The sequence below is a fragment of the Mastacembelus armatus genome, chromosome 1, assembly GCF_900324485.2.
Source record: "Mastacembelus armatus chromosome 1, fMasArm1.2, whole genome shotgun sequence".
NCBI lineage: Eukaryota > Metazoa > Chordata > Actinopteri > Synbranchiformes > Mastacembelidae > Mastacembelus > Mastacembelus armatus.
In genome coordinates, this window is record NC_046633.1 from 7,176,597 (window position 1) to 7,198,299 (window position 21,703).

The window sequence follows — 21,703 nt, forward strand, 5'->3', positions numbered from 1 at the left end:
AACAAAGCAGTGTAAATCACTTTTACTGACATGATGCACATAAATACTGCAGTGGTGTTTCTTCCCTGCAGATCTGCCGAAGGTTAAATGGGATCAGGTTCACCAGCTGTAAAAGTGCCAAAGACCGAACATCCATGTCTGTCACATTAGAGCAGTGTGCACTCCTACGTGATGAACACCAGCTCAGCAAGGATTTTTTCATCCGTGCTCTCGACTGTATGCGAAGGTAAGGCAAAAAAAAAAAAAAAGAAAATATAATATAAAACTCTTCTGGGTGCATGTTATTGTTCCATCCAATCCCAGTCATGCTGGATGTAGTAGGCTAGTTCATTCAAATTACAAAACACATATTTTTTTCTACTTTAACCATGCAGATAAAGTAGTGTTATTTAGCCATGCAGATAGTTTTAGTTTTGGTTTCGGTCAGGATTCACTGATAACTTTTGTTTTTGCAAATCATGTCTGGTTTGAAAAATATTTATTTGATCTCATTGTCCACTTACTAGTGTTTTCTCAAGCTAGTGTTTTCTCAAGCTGCTTTCTCAAGCAGTTGAGACGTGTTTGTGAAGATGGTGAAAGCTTTGTAACTGAAGCTAATGTTTGGATCTCAAAAAGAAATAACTTGGTTAAACTTGATTGCCCTTTAAGGTTCAGCACCTCAGTTACTCTGTATAATCCACAGATTATAAATAGTTCAGACTACTTTGTCCAGCAAAAAAAATACTTGTTACTACAAGCTGCCACAGTAACTAGGGCACTGTTTTTAATCCTTACTTTTTCTAATTACCGTATTTTCTGGACTATAAGTCACAATTTTTTTTTTTTTTTTTTTTTTTTTTTTTTTACTCATCTGACTTGTTTTTACAATGAAGCGACATATATGTGTATATTCACAGTCATTTTGTCGAGTTGTCACTAGCGTTAGATGGCACTCCTGACTCAAATGAATATAATATTACATCTCTGAAAAAGTACTTTCTGTTGAACAAGGCCGTTTTTGCCAACAGTCTGATTCTGACAACTGCTGTTGTTTTCAGAGGTACATATGTCAAACTGTCAGCAGGCAAAACCGAAACTATCTGCATGACTAGGCGTAAATATCAATAAAGAATATAACTACATAAATATTTTGTAACTTCAATAGGCTGAACCTTTAACCACTTATTCTAAACATTTACCAGTAGTTGAGTTCTAAAAGTCAAAACTTTTAGAAACATCTGCTGATAATTGATAATAACCTGCACCCATAACAAAAAGCTCACACACATCAAAGACATTTTGTGTACACCTTCCTGGTCCAGCTTATCAGCATCAGATGTGCCAGTACAAACATCATCATGTTTTCCCTCCACCATCATCACCTGCTGTTTCACATTCAACAGCAACCATGCATGTTGCTATCAGCACTGTGCTTTTTATCTTTGCCCGCATGGTAAACAGTTACATATGCATCTGTCTAAATCAGATAAGACCTAACTTAAAAACTTTTTTAGCTCTGTTGAATTGAAGTACACATCTGAAATCCCTGTGTTTATCACTGTATGAACCAGCTAATGGCAGCTTTGTTATATAACTAAAACAACAGAGCAAGGCGCTGAAACAAAAAAATACAGTGGGCGCAGTCCATAACAGTCAGTGCCTTAACATATTCTGCGATTAGCCTGAAGTTTGTGTAAATTAGCTAATTCAGTTGCCCCAAATTAGAGTTACACAATAACCAATAAAATAATAATATTTTTAGTTATATCCTCTGTTCAACCAATAAGAATAAAAGAAAACTTTAAGACTCAGCAACTATGCAAACACAAAACATTTGGTCACATCTCTGTGGTTTTTTTGTCTGATCAGGGCTGGGTGGTAGAAGGTTTTATCCAATGAAGTAAAGTAAAATCTTGACATAGAGTGGCCATAATAGTGCTGACATTTTTATATTTTGCTTTAAGAGATGCTTTTATTGGAATTAGTTTGGCTTTAATCTATGGGCACTCATTTAACACTTAATGTTTTCAAAACAAATAAAATATTACTTTATCTACATGATCAAGTATGGTCAGAAAAACATCTACAGAGTCGTGATTAAAAATGCTGACGATTGGTTTCGTCTTAACTATGCCTTTGTACAGTCGGGAGGACAATGCCAGTGCAGCCTAATGTCATCAGTTTAGTGAATTGTGTGTTTTCAAATTACATACATGTAATGGCTTTCACTGTTTTCCTTGCACCACAACTTCCTAACTCACGTGCACACACATACACATAAGTGTGTGACAGTACAGTCAGTAACAGGATTATAGTGAAAAACACTCTGCAACGGCTGCAGTTAATACCATCAGTAATATTTCAAATAGGCACAATAATACCATAAAAAACTATGCAAGATTTGACAGAACTGGTGCTTTGTTTTGACTAAAAATGGTAGTGAATGAACAGGCCAGACCAGTCGACTCTATTCTTAGACTGGGTCTATGTTTGTTTACTCAACTGTGGACAGCTGTGACAGTATTTTACGAGCTGTGTACATATTGTCATTGTTCAAATGCAGTATTAATTTCCATAACCCACATGAATATAGATTTAGTACATAGTTTTCTTGTCAGTCCAGGTTGGATCAGGTATTTGACTCAGCTAAAACCTCCAGATGTGCGCTGGTCTGTCTTTTCCTAGTTTCAGTATCCACACAAGCTGCAAACCGCTATATGCTTCTAATGTGGACCTCCGACCTTGTAGTCCAGTGTGTTATAAATAGTGAGTGTAAAGTCAGAAAACATATTGTCATCTTCGATTCACCAATTTCTCATTTTAGAATATGTGCAGCGCTTGAATGGGACAGTGAAATGAAAGAACTTCCTGCACTTCTGCAAACGTTACGATTATTACAGGAAAACCACAGTTTGGTTGTGAAATTGTCAGTGCTGCCAACAGTGAATTAAGTCTGTCAGGAGCAAAGCATGAATGAAGTGAAATGCTATGGGAAAGGAAATTGCTCAACCAAACAGGTGTCGGGTTCCACAAAAGAAAAAAAGAAAAGAAAAAAACAGCTCTCGAGCCAACGCCAGCTGTATATCAGTTGGATTCAATTGCATAAAACTTTTTTCATCAGACTGCATGCCTTCTTCCTCCATCCTCTGCCAATCAAGTCATTTCATCGTCACTGCCTGCTTGTCTGTGGCTCTTTGAGGCAAAGTCTCTACTAATTGCTCAGTGTCTAAGTGGGCCTTCTGCTACCTGCCTGAATGGGCTTTCAAGGGATCAATCTGTGGTTGAAGCCCCACTTAGCGTTTAGACTGTACTAACACCACAGTGTTTTGATGTGTTTCTGTCCACTCTGTTTCACTCTGATGGGCGCCTCTGAAGTCGGCTGACCCAGGGAGACATTGGGCAGTGGGAGGACCCTGAGGCAGGCACCATGACAGAGAACAAACCAGCGTCACGACACTTTTACCCCATTGCCCTGCTGCTTGTTAGCTCACACTTACTGGTTGTGTGGCTCATTTTAAGTCTTGTTTTTCTGCTTGCAAAATATCAATAAATTGCTGACAATGCCATCTCCACTCACTCTTTTCTTCTATGTTTGCTAGTCAGTCTCTTATCAGTGGTGATTGTGTGACTTTTAACTCAGTGTGTGTTGGGTAATTGTGAGCAAGTGTGTTAATCCAGGTGTATTCACTGAGGACTGGGGAAAATTCACTTAAGCAGATAACTTCAGCACCAGGATGGAGGATGGTTTATACAGGATTGCCTCAAAATAGCATCTATATGCAAACAAAGATCATGTCGCCGAAAGTAACAACGTGGATCACTGATGAGGTTTCTGTCGTTTTAAGACAACAGAGGAGATTAATCACAAGGAAGAACAAGCGAACCAAAAACAGTTCTTATTAGATTAGTTTCTTCCTTTCCTTCCTATGATTTGTTGATTGAAAAATACTGGAAGTTGGTAGCCTTATCCTTTAACTCATAACATCAAATGAAATAGCTGAAGGTATAGTCTATGAAAACTGGAGGTTTGTTAGAGAACGGATGTGCTCTGTGGGTGTTTTACAGGAGCCTGTTCTCCACTTCCTGCAATACAACTAACAAATACATGGTAAACACCACCAGCATTGTCAACTGAAGGGCCACTTTTTGTTATATTGTGTCGTGCATTGTAGCAGAGCAAATTCAATTTACCCCAGATAATAATTGTTACATAGCCTTTGAGACTTTTGATGCTTTTTAATCTTTCCAATACACTGACAGTGCCATTGCAGGGGCAGACAATCGCTCTTTTTTTTTTTGTTTTGTTTTGTTTTTGTCTTTCTGTCTGTAGTTCTTAACTGACAGCTCACATCAGCATCACTAATATTTGCTTCAATACTGTTTGTGATTCTGTGTGGGTGTTGGCCTTTGTAGATGTCCACATATCTACAGGGGTTTGCATTACATAAACAATGTCCCACTTGTACCAATTATGAATAGGCTGCTGTATTCCAGATACAGTAATGATTTGAGTGAACTGACCCGTTAATGGGGAGTCATGCATTGATTTGAGTTTCACATTGGCAAAACATCTCAAGTTCATGCTGCTGTGCAGTGTACCATCCACTATATGGTAAAACAAGTGAAATCATATCTGTGAAGGTTACAATGTTGTTTATTTTCATTGAAATTGTGTCACAGATGAATTGATTGATACCTTAGGTTTTTAGGCCACAGCCAGGGTAGACGTTTGCCTTTTGAGGTGTATTGGTATAATAGCACGTTTTGTTTTTTTTAATTCGGCGCCCGCACACTGGATTTAGAAAGTTGATCTTCAGCAATTAAACATGAAAACTATTCATTAAAAAGTGTTTATACCATATTTACAGAATTACAGTAGGCGCCACACCTCACAAAAAACTGCAGCCGTATACACCCAGAGCAACTTCAGTTGAACAGAGCCTTATTTCTTTTTTTTTAAAGGGATAGCAAATACGCCTGAAGGCAATGCTTAAGTCTTGTATCAGGGAAATCCAACTTTCTGGCTCTTGTCCATGCTTTCAAATAAACATCTTTTGATACATGTCAGACACACGTTACCACAGTGTCAACGTAGTTTTAATTTAATAAAACCTGAACAAATGAGCCAGTTTTGGCAGTTTGTGAGATTCTTGAGATCACATTATCACACATACACACATTTTCAACTAGCAAGCTGCCTGTAAGGGTAATGTGTTTTTTTTTTTTTTTTTTTTTAAATATATTGCTCCTGTGTAAGGAGCAGTTGGCAATCACATGACTGTTTAGGGCAATATCTGATTTACATATTTTACAGGATTATGCCTTATTGTTGAGCCGACTCTTTAAATTGACATCTAATCTAATTCTGGAAATCCAACAGATCCCTTCGCTGTCAAATTATACTTATCCACTGTCAGGTTCTAAAAATGTTGTCATTCCCATTATTATCATTATTTTTATAATAATTTGATTAACTTTTTTTGTTAAAATAAGTAATAAAATTAGAAAAAGCAAACTTAAGAAACCTATAAATCTTTAATATAATACAGACACCTAGCATTTGTCTTTGTCACCTGGTGTTTTTTTTTTTTTTTTTAAAAAGTAGCTTTCACTTCCCCATCCAGCTGAACAGGTCACACGCTGCTCTGTTTGAGTTTGCACTCAGGAATCAGACTGCTAAATGCTAGTGCAAACAAACTGGATCTTTATGAGTGTGAAAATCCCTGTTGCTGGGTCAAACCATCTACTACTCTCAGGAGTCTGTCCTCCTTCACATGCAAATGACCTCCTGCTTGCAGACTTGAGTAGCACTCACAGTTTGTTTTGTGCTCTCTACAATATGTTGTCTTCAATATACGTCTACACTGAAGCAGTCTGTGTTTGTGTGCGAGCGAGAGAGAGAGCACTATTTGACAATAACTCTGCTGCACAATTAAATGTAGCACTTTGTATCACGGTAATATGATAAAACACTTTAGATTTTTCAGTAAGGAGATAAATTAGGATTTTGGGGAGCCACCTTGTTTGGGGACTAAATTCTTTTTATGATTTTTTTTATTTGCACACTTTGTTTTCGGTGAGGCCTCTTTTAAGGGCTTGTGTTTATCCTTAAAAACTCATTCATGTTCACCTTTTTGTTTTCCTTTCTTTTCTTCCCTCATTCCTCTTCACCCTCTTTATTTGACCATCAGAGAAGGATGTCGGATTGAGAATGTTGAAAAGAATATTCGATGCAGGAAATATGCCTTCAACATGTTGCAGCTGATGGCCTTCCCCAAGTGCTACCGACCTCCGGAGGGGACTTACGGCAAAGTTGACTCTTGAGGACATAAGTCGTGTTCTCTAAAATCTGTCACTGTTTCCCAAGGACTAAAATCTGATAAATAGTTCAAATGTTTAGTTTTCAAAACCAAAGCAACGTTCTATTTTGTGCTATTTTGTATAGTATTTGAAGGCTCTGGTATGTGTGGAGAATGTTTGTATTGCTTGTATTTATTTCTCATGGCCTAAACATTGACAAATGGTGTGGACAAACTGACTTTTGTACTAGAGCCTGACCGATATATCGTTTTATCGGCCGATATGAGCCTATCACAGACACATCAGTATCGCCGAATATGCTGCAGATATGTTACCAATATGAAAATACTTTAATGTGCGCTTAAAATGCATTTATATATATATATATATATATATATTATGTTTATGTATACTGTATTCTATATACAGTACCAGTCAAAAGTTTGGGCACACGAATTGAAATGCCCTTGCCTGTGCAACTGTATCCAAACTTTTGACTTGTACTGTACCATAATATACACATAAATAATATCGCCAATATATCGGTATCAGCATCTACCCCAAAAAACCTGTATCGGTCGGGCTCTACTTTGTACTGTTGCAGTGAGTCTGTTTGGATCTCTGTGCAGTATGTTGTTGATCTGTTTGAAGACCACAAGCTGAAGAATTTCTCCCCTAAACAATTTGAGTTCCCAACATCTAGAGAGAATTTCTATGCTCCAGGTAGTTTTGCGGTATAAATATTGCTCTCCACAATGAATAGGAAACTAATGGCCTAATTAAATGTTTTGATGTGCTGAGCTTTTCATGAGAAAAGCAAAAGTTTTAAAACCAAAATCCTGGCCTTTTCTAACGTTACTTAACCATTTCTGCTGTTTTGTGAATAACTATGTACGTAGTGTTTTTGACTGCATTTATTTTTGATTGATTTCCATTAATTGAAACCCAAGTGTCCTTGGGATCACATGTAACATACAAGTATTTCAGAGCAGGTGTTGGATCCTGTTGCCTTTTGGTAAATCATCACATTTTCTTAATGTTTGCACTTTTTCCATATTTCTCTTTTATCTCAAGGTACAAACCGATGAAACCACTTCAAGTGCAGCTACACATTAGTGGACCATCATTTCTCTATGCTATAAAAGAAATTCCATTATTTATTTTTGTATCTAAAAATGAGTTTATATTCCAAGGTTCGATACCTTGGACTTCAGTGCATGTTTAAAATGAATGTGTTGTATCATACATTGGACATATATAATGGCCTATTTAAAATTAAATGAGCGAAAGGTTTGATGTGGATAATTGTTATTGTATTGTGATGTATGTCTTATAATTAGCTTCTTTTGGTCAATTTCAGTTTTTAATTTAACTGAACAAGTAAACTTCTACAGTAAATAATTAATCCGTTTGCATTGTTTAAAAAATCTATTGTAGTGTTTCAAGTTAAGTTCGTCTTGTGTAAATTACATTCAAGTAGTAAAAGGCTCACAAGAAACTTTGTCTAAAAACTTTAAATAAAATAAAAACTCGTCTTTATATTTTGTAGAGCATGAATTTAAACCTTTAAATCCCCAACATCATACTTCTAGAGGCAGCACAGCCTAAAAATACATGGGTATGTTGTAATAAACATAACAGGAAGGCTTGGTAACTGAACATACCAAATCTAGTCAACAGAGAAATGGATTCTGCTACAGGGGTGGTGCAGAAATGTCTCTGGACACGTTGATTGATGAACTGTTGTGAATGCCAGCTGGCTGTGCTTTTCTCTGGATTTGGATCAGGTAGCTCAAATACTGATTCTCCTTCATGAATTTAAAGGCAAAAAATTTTTTGACCTGTGAAGCAGCACTTTTTTTATATCATCCTGCACATTACCCTTTGCTTTTCTTTTTTTTTTTTTTTTTTACCATCACGGTTGTTTTAGAGCTTGATAACTAAAGCAAAGGCTGTGTTCAGACTATTTTCAGCTCCTTCACTGTTTTGAAGGAGGCCAGTCCTTCAGCAGAGTGGGTGCTGAGACAGTGCTTTGTCAAACCAGGCTCAGTGAAAAGTGGTACTTGTTCAGACAGTTATTGAAACCACTAACTTGTGCAGCCTATCTACTGACCCTAGTATGTGAAACTTTGAGCACATTCTCTGCTTTTCACTCACTTAGCATTTATAAAACACACTTTTTGCAAAGCACTAAACACAGTCCACATTTAGCGCATCGAAAACACACATGCCTGTGTTTCTTCTGGAAGACACTGCCATTCAAACTCTAATACCAATTAATCTAACTCAGTCCATACAAGTGGAAACATGGCTAATTCTTTCACTTAGACATCAGAGCTTTAGGACTCTACAATAGGCAACAGCCTTGGCTTTGACAGTAATGGACGTCAGTATTGGATAGAGAGGATGAGAACAGGCAACTGTTACAAATCAGATCCAAATTGTTTTTTTATTGAAGCTGGACAGAGGGCCCTGCACTGAGCCAAGTATCATCTGGACATTTCACAGTAATAATAGGTAGGTACCCCCCGTCCTCCATACCACTTTACTGAACTCAAAACTGCATTGTGTGTACTCTTGTCTCTTGCACTACTATATAACTACTGTAATACGTACCAGTGTATATCAGCAGTTACAGAAACAATTCATTTCATACTGAAAAGCCATTCACGTCATGTTTTTGCTGAACTACTAGAGGTAGACCATGGCTGTTCAGACCCAGAGCAGGAACAGGACACTGTAGACATGGTCAGAACAGACAGCAGCACAGTTACCAACTATTGAAATTATGCTATCCTCTCATAGTACTGTATTACAGTGTGCTGTGCAACACAATATTGACACATTTATGCCTATTCATACTGTTATACAATACTATAATGTTTTGTCTTTCATAGTGATGGAGCTGAGTGTTGTGCAGGGCGCACAAGTTCCTATACACTGATGAAGCTGGCTTTATCCTTGCCTAAACATGGCACAGGGAAACAAACATCATGGGCCAACATGAGTGTGTCTGGTGCCGTGGGAATATCACAATCTTTATCTGTCTTTTTTGTTTTTTATCACGTCACTCTTGGCTCCTTGAACAGTGTCCCAATTATCACAGCATACTCTTTCCCTAACGATCCAGAAAACAGGACAGAGCAGTCCTGGCTTGTTCTCTGGGGTAATGTATGTTTCTGACAAAATGCACCGCCTTATTTTTTTCTTTACTTCACAGTGACAATCCTTCTTTTGTTCTCTTGCATTACAGTGTATACAGCATGCATTGTCTGGTACTGTTCATGCCAAAAAACATGTAAAATACTGTTTGTTGTCTTTTCTAGTGTATATATACTGATCCTGCATATAATTTGTGAAATACATGCTCTGAACTTTTTACTGAACTTCTAAACTTTTACCCCTGACTGCTTGTGCCCTGCACACTGAAAATGGAAAAGGGACAAGTTACTACTGTTTTCCATTTGCCACACCAAGGTAGTTGGTGTATAGAAATGGATGTTTGCTAGAAACTGTAGGGTCGATGCAAAAATATTTTCACGAGGGTTAAAACTGTTTTTGTGGAAGTGCTTCCTTTTTCATGGTGTGTGTGTGACGGGTATGCAGGTTGTGTCTTTGCGTCCTTGGGTTTTCTAAGTTTTGAAATACATTGGGCTCTATTTTTCTGCAGGTACATTTGCAGGCATTAGACCAATTTTTCATGGGGTACAAGTCTAGTTTTTTTTAGTCTGCAGCCGATTTGCAATTTTCCTGCCACTAAACCAGCTTCTCTGCGCTGGAACTGGGAGAAGAGGCACAACTTGGATTGTGTTCATACAGATCAGGTGGTGTGGTGGAATTTTGGTGCTAATTTTGGACCAAAATAATGTTTGTGATAAAACCTGCTGAGACCACCTCTTATCACAAACAGTTCAATTTTGCTAAAGGCAGTCTAGGCACAAGCACATTGGAAGATTCCACTTAGTAATCAAATATTAAAGCCTCTTCTTCACCAGGTGCCTGGTTGTGCACTATGCACACCAATGCTGGTAGTCACATAAAAATTACATAAATCCTGTTGGACACACTCCATGATGCTTTCGCCCAAATGGTTTAGATTTGGTTTTGGACTGTGCCCTCTTTCAGTAAATTACAGCCTGTTGTGTCTCAGTATTGTTAGAAAACAATTGCTGGCAAGTGATTTTATAACACCAATACTGTATTTGTTATTAATGACAAAAATAAAGACAGGTCAGTATCATGCAGTTACACAAACTAAAGATCCCAGATCTAATCGGGCCAATCCAGTACCAGGGCTGTTTGCACTGTTCTGACACTGGGCAAAACACTGAATGTAAACCTAATCTTTGTTTGTTTACAAAAAAAACACACTACTTTAACATGTATGTATGTAGTATGATAAGATTACCAAAATATAATAACAATACAGTATATAGCTAAACTATTATTTAATGGCTTAGGTATATAGTAGGAATAATGAAGATACTGGAGTCCACTGGGCATATACTGTATCAAAGATATTACATTCAGTAGTGTTTAGCTTTGAGCTTATGTTATACATTCCGTGGATACAGTACATGCTGCTACTATGTGGCTACTGCTTTATACACACACACAAAACTACACAACTTAAAAGCAAAGTGACACAAAGTGAAGGAAGACCTGATCTGTCCAGTAAAAAAATGACAATAACCTTAGATGGAAGTTATGTAAAAAAACATTATTACATCACAATTTAGTGTGGTGTGAGTTTTAAAAAAATATATACAATAATACATACATAACATTTAATATACTTTAGCCCTGAGGGCAGAATTTTTGGTCAGGCTGATATGGTTGCAATGTCATATTTACAAATTTTAAAAAGCCAGAGTTCTATAAAAATATATACATAAATATATTATATACACAAAAATGCACTTTTTTTAAATTCTACAATACATATTACGTACTTTCTTGTGTCATTTTTTCCAATAGGGTATTTAGTCTGTCCAGGAATACTGTAATATTTTTAAGTGCGTGTACTTCACATGGTGGACATCCATCCTGAAATTCAAAGAGACAAAATAGATTATATGTTTTAAAATCATACACAAATGAAAAAAAGTAGTGAATTACACTGATGTGTAGTGTAGTATATTGTGTGCATGGTAAAGGAATAGATTCAGATCAGTAGTTATGTGAGAATGACAAGTGCAAGTTTGGATCCTCCAAGGAGGATTCTGTAAACAGGACTTACAGGATTAGCTTGCAGAGTGCTATTGAAAGCGAAGATGCAATCTTCCCCTTTACCACTAACTTCTTCTTCATCGAGGACCATCATCAACTCAAAAATGTAGCATTGGAGTGACCTAGCTTTACAGTTGTCCTAGGAGAGAAAGAAATGCCACAGTACAGATGCATGCAGTTATTGGTATAGTTCAGATGAAGTCCTGTGTGTTTGTGTCATGTCACAGCACACCACCACACTGTATCAGTAAACTGAACTAAACTGCAAACATGTGTCTGTGCTGTGTGTCAGCATAGTGTTGGAGATTTCTTGACCTCATATATTTTTTAAGGGTCATCACAATGTGCAGTCTCTAAACTAAAGAGTGCATATAACCCTGCTCTGCTCTGTTTAGCTTCTTGCACCAGCGGAGTAGTTTAAACAGAGCAGAGCAGAGATCCCACACTGACGTAGTTGTTGGCTCTGGTTCTGGTTCCTTCATTGCTGGTTTTAGTCTCTAGCTTTTCTGGAAAAACAATCAGCAGCTGAAAGCAGCTACTTCAGTTGAAGACACCAGGAAAATCGAGCCAATGCAGCTTGAGTTGGTATTTTGGAGTCAAACTTTTTCCAACTGAACTTACTTTAATGTCATTAATTGAAGGAGCGTACAGCATAGCGTCAGATTTCTGAAACGGGTAAGAAAAAGTAAACATAATTAAAATATAATAATTTTTTAAAATAATATTTCAAATATTAAACAAAATGTATAAAAGGAAATCAACACATTGTAAGGCCAAATATCAGAACATATAAATATTATGGATCTTGCAGTATAAAAAATTTTAAACGACAAAAAAAATAGCCAAACTTATTTTATTCAATACCTTCTCTCACCTCAATGGTGGGTTGCACGTTCTGCAGGCAAGTCTTCAACCTAGCTGGACTGTGATCAGCAGCACATGTAGAAATACTCAGGAAGCTTCGATAGAATGAAGACAACTCAGACAGTGTTTGTTTGCATAAGTTAATGTTTGTCAGTGTCTGTTTTTTTTTTAACTGACATTTCTTTATGCTGATTTCTTGGCTATGACTTGTAGCTTGCAGACATATTATGCAGATGTTATGAAGTGTCAAAGACATGTTTTGTCATTTCACATAGCTGTAAACAAAATGTTTTGTTCTTTACGTCGATTTTTTTCAAGTGGATAATGCAGAATATCTGGCTTTCATTTGAGTTGGATTTGGTTACTGTTATATTATGGACTGTACAAACACTAGCTCTGTCATTTTTCAGTATGATAACCAATATTTAACAAAGTCACACACTGCATGCCTACCTCACAACTAAGAAACAAAGCCACACCTGAGTTCTGTGGCTCTCTTGGCACTGGTTACAGGTCAGCTGGAACTGGACACCTTTCTGGAAATAGTTGAAAGAAATATGAATCATTCTAGTTTGACTGGTGTGGTCAGTACAGGGTCAATTCTACCTTAATGCGACTTTATTTGCATAATGTTTTTTTTTTTTTTATGTTCAAACCTTTTTTAACCTTAAACTCACATGTTCCCACAAAGGTGGTGCGGTAAAATGCTTGTTTAGATTCATTTGAATGTTTACTCTCAGCTGTGCTTAGTGAGTTCATTTCAGTTTCTTTGCTAAATTCTGTTTTGACCCAGCAGTTTGATTAATGTAAAGTTATGAACACTTACAGCTTCAGCAATTCAGTATCTCTCAAATCACAAACTGCAGAAGCCTATTTTTTTCTTGTTAGTGTGATAATCTTCTTATAACCAGGTTATCAGATTACCTTACGTGTTTAATGCAGGCCTTCAATTTTATTGTTTCCAAATTTCAGTTTCACCGTTTCCTGATCAGGTCCCAAATATATTAAATCTAAATGATTTCTTTATCTCCTTCATGTGGGAGTGTTTGTCAGTTGCTTGTTCATCCGATTAGACAGTATCACTTTTCATAAACACTCTCCCAATTTCTTTTCCTTGCTCCATTATGCATCCTACATATTTATGCTAACACAACATCTCTCTGATGACGTGGCTTATAAAAGCTGATTGTTATGAACATTCAGTTTTCCGCTGGTCTTCAAACAGTAACCCTGACACAGAAGATTTGTTGGTTTGCCAGTAAAACAGTTTTCCATCCATTGGCCTTTAGGTTTCCACCTCTATTCTCCCTCTCCAGCTTTGAGGCAAATGTGTCAGACAAAGCACTCATTGTGTAGCATAATGCCTGTTTTCATAGTCCATCCACAGGGTCACAGTGTATTTTCATTGTATTCAATGAGACTATTATAGTAATACATTTACACAATGGAAAAAAACAAAACTGGCTGTAAAGCACAAATTTCTTCAGATAAAACGAGGCACGTGCTGATAAAACCCACAATCAAACTTTATAACTAGAGTTTTATTAATCAACCTATTTATTAATTATCTATTTACCTATTTGATCCAAAAGGTCCAGGCTCAATTTCATGCATTTAATAAGTAGCTATCCAGTGTCCTATCACAACGGTGGCCGATAAGGGCAGACGCGTCACAACGGCCGTGTTTGGTTGTTGCGGCGCGTTTGGTATTTGCAGCGTTTTTCTGATGCATTTGTTTTGTGTGTTTGTGTGTGTGTGTGTTTGGTTTTGCATCATTTCTGTATCTGCAGCGTTCGGTCGTTGCAGCGCGTGTCAGCCTCCGTGTATCACAGCCCTAGTGCGTCCTGCAACCATCCATCCATCCATCCATCCATCCCTCGCACTCCTACACTTAAACGCTGATGTCAGCACATATTTGTCGAATTTGACACCAAACATCCTTAGTCTATAAAGCTTGTTTTTTTAAAAGTGAGACAATTTCAGACAAATCTTAACATTCAGCAATATATATATATATATATATATTATATTATTATTATATATATATAATATTCAGAAATAAGCCACAATCACCGATCCACCCAACAAAGCTCATGTTTTGTTTTTAAACTGTTCTTTGTCTTACAAATCATTAGTTTGTTGTGTTTTGTTTGTTTGTTTTGAGGTTTTTTGGGTGGGCTTGGCAGCAGCAGTTGACGCCATGTGAGGACAGACGCAAACGCGTCTATTTCCCATGGCTATTTAAGGAGTGTTGGACAGTAACACGTTGACGTGATTGTGTTCTCCATTACAGTTTAGTGCAACCGAGAACAGAAACTGTCAGCGGTGGAAAAACACCGCAGTACAACAACATGTGCAGTTTTTGTATTTAGTATTTTGTATTTTGTAGTCTGCGGATTCTCCGTCACTGTGCGCAGGAATGTGGAAAGGTGCGCTCGGGTGCAGTTGAATGTTTACAACCGAAACAAACAAAACGAGAATGCGCAGATGCCACTTCGGATGTTTGTTTATCACCAGGCCTGCGTACAGATTCCGAACACAAGGGGGGCCTTGTTGTCCTCGATCACGTTCTCTGCAGAACTGAAAGTGAAACTAAATCCTTGACTGTAGCATTTTCTTTGGTTTTAAACCAAATAACCATAACGGTGCCGCGGCTGAAATATATCCCCTGGGCCCACGTGAGTCATTGAGTTGACACACCTCCGATTGTTACGCACAATTTAGTTCCTGCCGGTGTGAACTTTGACCTCGAACCTTTCTACTTTCCCAAACGTAAACGCCACTCGTACCGCCGCTACAAGTCCGAACCTGAGGTGTAATTAGGCGACAGGTCGGGTGCATCTCTGCCACCCACACGGAAAGTCATCTTACCGCTCGCTGGTCTCCGGGGCATGTGAGTTGGAAGAGGATCACCTGGGGTGTCGTCATGGAGTTTGTCATCTGTGCAGTGACGGCAGTTGCTCTCCTGAGCAGCAGAGCAGCAAGTCGAGATCACATTTTTGCATTTCACCTTTGGTAATAAAACTCTTGTGTCTCATTGGCCTGTGTCCAGCGCTAGTTACACCTGAGGCGAGTGTGAGTGCGGCCGATTATTTCGCCCGAGACTCCGACTCACACACGCCCTGATATGTTCATGTTGAAGTTCACTCCTCCTCTGATTCGTCACTGTTGCACATTAAGTAGGTTACGCACGTAAGGACGTATCGGAGCAGCCGACAGCTCAGACTTTTTTTGTTTTCCAAGAACAAATATAAATAAAATCAGAAATTATAATATTCCTGTCATTTCAAAGTGCTGAGTCAAACTGGGTTTATTTATTTATTTGGTTTTTTTTTAATAGTAGCCTGTATTTTCTGAAGTAATAACGGCGGTTACAAGGATCAGTGTAGCATGTGAAATTGTTTGGACAAATTTTGTGTTGCACTGAAGCAGGATGAACCCATCAATAACAACTTTAAGCTCCTCAGCAGAAAACCACGTTACACAGCTAATACATCAAGGTTAGGACCTTTACCAACAGGACGTGATTAAACACAATCCAAAGCCATAGAAATCCTCATATTCATCATTATGGTGATTCCAGTACATGAAAAGTGTTGGACTGTAACATATTAACGTGATTGTGTTTTCCATTACAGTGTAGTGCAGCAGAGGAGAACAGAAACTGTCGGTGGTGGAGGGGAAAAAAAATGGCTAAAAAAAAAACAGCCCCACCCAACTTGTGCAGGGGCTGGAAAAATGAACATAGGGCATATTCCTAACTAAATTATGTTGCATCAAATTTCTGGCTCTGGAGTATCCAATCCAGCCCTGACTAACACAAATGAAATATGTTCTTAGTATGTATTATCAAAAACCGTCAGTCAGAAAAAAGTCAGATTCAAAAGCCTGTGTAGTCATTTTGTATGGGTTTTGATAAAGTGGGTTTCAGTAGAGAAATCTAAGAAGAACTGATGCCCATCCCTAGTTATACCAACTGAATTCTTGAGTTTTCATTTGTAATGTCCTTGTTAGTTCTGGATTGTAACGCATGAATGTCCACTGAGGAACGTTTGCATCTATGGGACTGTGAAGGTTCTCCAGTCTCTTAGTTTAGGCAGCAGTTCCATCTAACTTAAGACCAGACAGTAAGTCTGCAGCTGCTTCTTCTTCACTATCCTCTTCCTCTTCCTCCTCCTCCTCTTCCTCCTCCTCTTCCTCCTCATCTTCCTCGTAGTCGTCATCCTCTCCGTACTCATCCTGTTGGTCTCTGCCACCGGACGCTACATTCTTCCAGTAGGAATCATACCCTGATGCTCCGTCATAATCGTCGTCGTCGTCATCAGCACCAGCCTGGCGGCCAAACTTCAACGTGCGAGCTGCAGAAAGTGCCAAGATAGGACTTTAGCTCTGGTGTAACTTTACTGGGATTGTGGTGTGAAATTAAAACAATTACAACAGCATCTTAAGGCAAAATCAGTAACACTGTGTTAATGGGTAAATGGCTTAAACTGCAAGTATCCCAAAATTTCATTTGATATGTATCAAGTCTCATATGTAGACATGTTCTACAGATTACAGTGCAGTGCATTTGACAGAACAGCAGCTGTCATGTGACCAACACGTCTGTTATATCACATTTCACTGTGTATATATATATATAACTGTGAAATGGCAAATTTCTAGGTCAAGGATGAACTCATTTCTTGAAAATGCCCCCCCCCCCCTTTCAGTTCCTCAAAATCACAGTTCAGCAGGGATTTCAGTGTTGCAACTTTCTCCACCTTTTGTTTAATACAAGTCTTAAAGATTTGTGTGAGACTCACTGGACATGCTCAGGTCTTTGGTCTCCTGGGTCTCGTGACCACACTTTGGACAAGGCGGAGCTTTTCCTTTCTCCTGTTTGAAGACCTTACTCTTGGCGTGGTCATCACAGTAGCAGGCCTGAGATGATACAATTGGAGCAACTTTAAAATCAGCACATGGAAATGTTACAGAACCAACATGAGTATAGCTCTAACTTTCAAATAAGGGATGAAATCCAATGACTGTTCAGACTTGTTTGGTCATTCAACTATATTTCAAGAACCTTCCTTTTCTCTTGCTTCAGCTACAGAGCTCCTTGCCAGTTGGTGTCTGTGAGCTGGCCAAACCTCAGGTCAGAACCACAGCAGGGTGGCAATAGTTTGCTGCACACAGATGGAAACAGCTCCCTAATTATGCTTTGACCTAACTTCAACCAAATCTAAACTAAAAACTGCTGTTTTTTCAGTGCCTGAGTAGTTTCTTCCATTTCCTCTGTTGCATCAGGGGCAACAGCACTGCACTGTAACTCTATAGCTGTTTTTCTGAACTTTAAATCTTTGTGCATTTGTTTTTTAACTGTCATTTATTGTATTTTAACATTTTATCTTTGTCTTCATTTATTGTATTCTGATTCTTAATCCATTAATGCACTTTGAGTTGTCCCTGTGTTCAAAATGCGCTACTCTGGTTTGATTCATTGTTTTGGTATTTAAAGTTTGCATGAAAACAAACGCATGCTATTAATCGGCCGATGCCAGTGCAAGACATCAGCAGACTTGGATTCCTCCAAAGTGCTTTTAAAAAAAGATTTGTTGTGTGTTTCTCTAAGGTCGTTGCTGAGAAAGATGTCGTCGTTACTGAGAAAGAGCGGAGGATTTCCACACTTGCTGGAAATCACATGTAGGTTTTTTTGGGGGGGGGGACAAACACAGACAACACTAGACAAAGATTGAGACATTAGTAATGGATTAAGGCAGAATTTAAAAAACAAAAAATCAGTCAGTAGTGGACTATTTGTATGTATTGTTTTATCAGACATACATTAACTACATACACACCCATGTGTGTGGGTACATTAGGTGACTTTGGACTAAAGAAACTTTTTCATAGTTTTTAGGAAGGAGGATGTTCCCCTTTTTTGGTCCACACCACATGAACTGAGAACTATAATAATTCTTAAGAGTACAGTTTTAGGGGACTTTTGTAGCTGTTATTCCAGAGTAGGTGCTTTTCAGTACAAAGTGATGTACATTTATGTTGATTCATCAAACACTAACTTAAATCAATGCAGTACCAGCAACCAGCATTTTTCAAAGTTAATTTCAGTAGTGTGAAGAACAGCTTTCAGCTGGGATAAAACCCCATAAATGGACTGGCACCAAAGTCCGGGATGCCTAAAATTCTGAGTGATCTTGATGGATCAAAGTGAAACATGAAAGTTTTTGCTGCTGTTGTTGAATGTCGCGCAACATTTAGCTGGCTTATGTTACTACAACGTTCCTAGTAGCAGTGTGAATGCGAAGAGAAATAAGGCCCTTACCAACTGTAGTTCTCGGGTCCATTGATCAGTGGGGTAGCTCCTAGACCCGCTTCTCTAGAACTGTTTGGTCGGAAAGTGCCTACTGATCTGTAGCTGAATGTGCTATATCATCCGCTACCACCATCATTGCTATCATCACTTCAGTCACTTGTACACTTTCCCGATAAAACTGCAGTGTAACTTTAACATTTGGTAACCCTTAAATACTAACTTTCCTTCACGGTTCAGAAATTATGCAGAAAATTCCAAAGTAAACACTTCTCTAACCCAATACAGAAAGAAAAGAAGGAATCATTTTAGCAGTCTGGAGAGCCCAGCATCTGATTGGAACACTTGGTAGAATGTTTTTGTTTTGTATTTTTGCATTAGTCTTTCCTGCAGGGTTGGGCTATTTTCTATTATGCTTCAAACTGAAAGCAGAAGGAAAGCTTTGGGAATTATCAGCAAAGAGATGTGGGTTCATTGTTTTAGAAACTAGTTCAGGTTTGACTGACAAAATGGGTGTAGTAGCTGCTTAGTGGTGGCTGGAGTACAGAGAAACGTGAGTCAAAATATTTTTACACAGTCGGCTTCCTCCACTCTCCTCACCTTACAGCGCAGGCAGGAGTGCTGTCCCAGTCTGTTGCAGGAGACGCCTACAGTGGAATGTAAAGGTCAAACAAACTGTAAGAGTGACATTGTCTTGTCTCTGCACACATGTTAAATATTACTGAGGGGTGGTTTACTTTCCCTGAACAACACAAACAGCTGCGCGTGACGCTGAGAAACCGAAAGAACTCACATTTGTATGTTTCTGCCTGTAGGACTTGGCAGCTAGCCTGGTGCTCAAACTGATCATCCTCACACAAGAAGTTCTGACAGAAGGAACAACGGAAAATTCGTCCTCCTACCCAGAAAGTTAGAAGAGTCAGAGGTGATTTTTAGTGGGACACTGATGTGACTGAATGAATTTCAGTCAGATGCCAGTGGGGAGTGGAAGGGAGTTGGGGGGGGGGGGGGGGGGTCTTCTTACCATGGTCCCAGACACCGCGCTCACATTCAATGCAGTCTGCATCAGTCAAGGGGCATACGCAGGCGTGCGTGCTCAGACATTTCCTACCATGGCACACCCAAGCTTCACAGAAATCACACACTGCCCCCTTGTGGTCAAAAATAAAATAGATATTCTCAGGTCTCTGTATAAACATGTTTGAAAAACATATTTTTTATTCACATTAAATTAGGAAGACAAACGCAGTGGTGGTGTTACTCTTTGTTATCCTGGACCATCCCTAGTTTTACTGCTAGTACTTCACTTCAGAAATGTTACTAACTTACCACCATGGCCATCCCAGTGCTGTGGATTCCAGGATGTTTGATGACACAATCTGATGACTTCATGCACTTGGTTTTGCCTAATAACATGAAACATTGGAAATGTAGTAGTTTAATAAGTTGTCACAGAGACAGTGTTTACATGTAATGACACACATATAAACACACGTCGCTGCAGTTCACTCACCGCACTGAGCACAGACAGGCAGCTTCTGCACTGAGTTACAGAAGTAACAGAAAGCTCTGTTCTTCTGTTTTCTACCGAGGGACATTACAAATAAATAAAATAAAAACAATGTAGGTTCATGTTTGCCCAGTAAAATCCTGCTTGTGTGTCTGAAAACTGAATCACTCACCTCTGACACTTGTCACACTCCTACAAAGCAGAACAAAATAAGACAGACGTGTAAGAAATCTGACAGTAACACCTGAGGTGGAGTGTTAAGGCATAAACTGGGATCGAGCACGCACCATGTTGGAGTTGCAGGGATGCTTGGCCACATCCACATGTTCCCTGTTGGCACGACTTTGTTTCTCTCGTTCCTTCCGACTTTCAGCCTTTTTCCGGGCACCGGTTTTCTTTTTGGGCATTTCTGCTTCAACTCGGGCCAAACTGCTGCTTGTTACCTGCAGAAAACACGAGCAAACAGCTGGCCTGATGTTACCCTTAGATAACTCGGTTTATTTATTTTTTTAACCTTTCTGTCGATAAATGGACTTTGGGTCTCATCGGCAGAGATAAGCAGGTCGCTAATACACGCAGAACATTATGAAACCAAACGTTCACGATGACAAATAAAAGTTATCAATAACGAAATGTACGACTCTGACTTGCAGATTTTTGTCTTTACCGAAAAGATCAGCACCTCGACTCGCTCCCGGTCCGGTCCTAAAATCTGTTCGGGCGCAACACAATGCAGAAACATTAGTTCCTACTTTGCATTTTTGCAGCTCCAAAAGTCATAATTTCTAATCCAGTCATAATCCAGGATACAACTCTGCACTGAGGTTTACTTAAGAAAGAGCTGCCACTCACCACTCACGACTGTAATATTAATGGCTAAGAAATTGTTTACAAATAGGAATATACACTGGACTAATAACTAATATTAAGATTCCTTAACCTCCTAAGACCCAAGCTTTGGTTTGGTTTACATTTTAGATATCTTCTAGCTATTTGGGGTTAGATGTACCCAATAAATAATGTGCTTATGTTTTGTTATTGCTTTTGTTTTTGTTTTTGTTTTTTTGTAATGCTCCAAAACTACTACTCCAAAATAGGAATGTCCTTTTTGTCTGTGGGAACAGTTGGATCACACTTAACCTTTGTGAAAGACACAAAATGCCACAAAATGCAGTTTTGCAGTGCAGATAATGAACAATATGATGTCCACGTATGTGGACGCCAGGTGATAGGAAGTTAAATGTTTGTTTATTCAGAGAGAATTACTTCCATCCATCGATACTCCTTATTCCTGATAATGACTTTATTACTAACATTTTTGTTATTATAGGCTAAGACTTATTACTGTGAGAATGCTCATGTCACTGCTAACACATTACTGTGTAACATTAATGTTCTGTATACTGCCACCTGCTTTACCGGAGGCGAATGTAGCAAATATATCAATTATACCCAGTGGGATATTTTTTTATAGAAAGATTAAAAATACGGGAAAAACTATTTAAACG

General features: G+C 38.5%; 3 protein-coding genes across 6 annotated transcripts in view; 1 reads left to right on the plus strand and 2 right to left on the minus strand.

The window, feature by feature from the left end:
* Positions 1-7,715, plus strand: part of inpp4b (inositol polyphosphate-4-phosphatase type II B) — a 99,923-nt gene extending 92,208 nt beyond the window's left edge. For 2 of the 3 annotated variants that reach the window (XM_026303799.1, XM_026303800.1), the window contains exons 19-20: positions 72-226; positions 6,171-7,715. In XM_026303799.1, the coding sequence (XP_026159584.1) occupies positions 72-226; positions 6,171-6,303 (288 nt within the window). In that variant the 3' untranslated portion in view covers positions 6,304-7,715. The remainder of the gene's footprint in view (positions 1-71; positions 227-6,170) is intronic. The other variant, XM_026303801.1, reaches the window with a different exon arrangement.
* A 1,419-nt stretch (positions 7,716-9,134) lies between these two features.
* On the minus strand, positions 9,135-15,561 carry il15 (interleukin 15). Its single transcript, XM_026304458.2, has 6 exons — positions 15,244-15,561; positions 12,826-12,908; positions 12,383-12,467; positions 12,130-12,174; positions 11,519-11,647; positions 9,135-11,325 (listed from the first exon to the last, which is right to left on the minus strand). Exons 1-6 carry the CDS (start codon positions 15,310-15,312, stop codon positions 11,224-11,226), a joined length of 513 nt encoding a protein of 170 aa, XP_026160243.1. The 5' UTR covers positions 15,313-15,561; the 3' UTR covers positions 9,135-11,223.
* Positions 15,562-15,677: 116 nt separating this feature from the next.
* znf330 (zinc finger protein 330) lies at positions 15,678-20,910 on the minus strand. Of its 2 annotated transcripts, none has more exons than XM_026303222.1 (10): positions 20,863-20,910; positions 20,483-20,638; positions 20,368-20,387; positions 20,199-20,269; positions 20,015-20,091; positions 19,710-19,836; positions 19,479-19,583; positions 19,286-19,332; positions 17,178-17,295; positions 15,678-16,730 (listed from the first exon to the last, which is right to left on the minus strand). In XM_026303222.1, the coding sequence occupies exons 2-10, from the start codon at positions 20,600-20,602 to the stop codon at positions 16,465-16,467; spliced, it is 951 nt and encodes a 316-aa protein (XP_026159007.1). In that variant the 5' UTR covers positions 20,603-20,638; positions 20,863-20,910; the 3' UTR covers positions 15,678-16,464. The 2 variants fall into 2 exon arrangements, with proteins under 2 accessions (XP_026159007.1, XP_026159008.1); XM_026303223.1 differs by having other exon boundaries at positions 20,483-20,661; positions 20,863-20,907.
* Between the last annotated feature and the right edge of the window lie 793 nt (positions 20,911-21,703).

What these genes read in the sequence shown, in the direction of transcription:
- il15 (XM_026304458.2), bottom strand. Translation starts at nt 15,312, where the DNA reads ATGACAAACTCCATGACGACACCCCAGGTGATCCTCTTCCAACTCACA. An exon ending in GCCCCGGAGACCAGCGAGCG is followed by an intron (nt 12,909 to 15,243) that starts GTAAGATGACTT and finishes AACTATTTCCAG; the next exon opens with AAAGGTGTCCAGTTCCAGCT. An exon ending in GCACTCTGCAAGCTAATCCT is followed by an intron (nt 11,326 to 11,518) that starts GTAAGTCCTGTT and finishes TTTGAATTTCAG; the next exon opens with GATGGATGTCCACCATGTGA.
- znf330 (XM_026303222.1), bottom strand. Translation starts at nt 20,602, where the DNA reads ATGCCCAAAAAGAAAACCGGTGCCCGGAAAAAGGCTGAAAGTCGGAAG. An exon ending in GCGCGGTGTCTGGGACCATG is followed by an intron (nt 19,584 to 19,709) that starts GTAAGAAGACCC and finishes CTTTCTGGGTAG; the next exon opens with GAGGACGAATTTTCCGTTGT. An exon ending in ACTCCTGCCTGCGCTGTAAG is followed by an intron (nt 17,296 to 19,285) that starts GTGAGGAGAGTG and finishes GTATCATCTCAG; the next exon opens with GCCTGCTACTGTGATGACCA.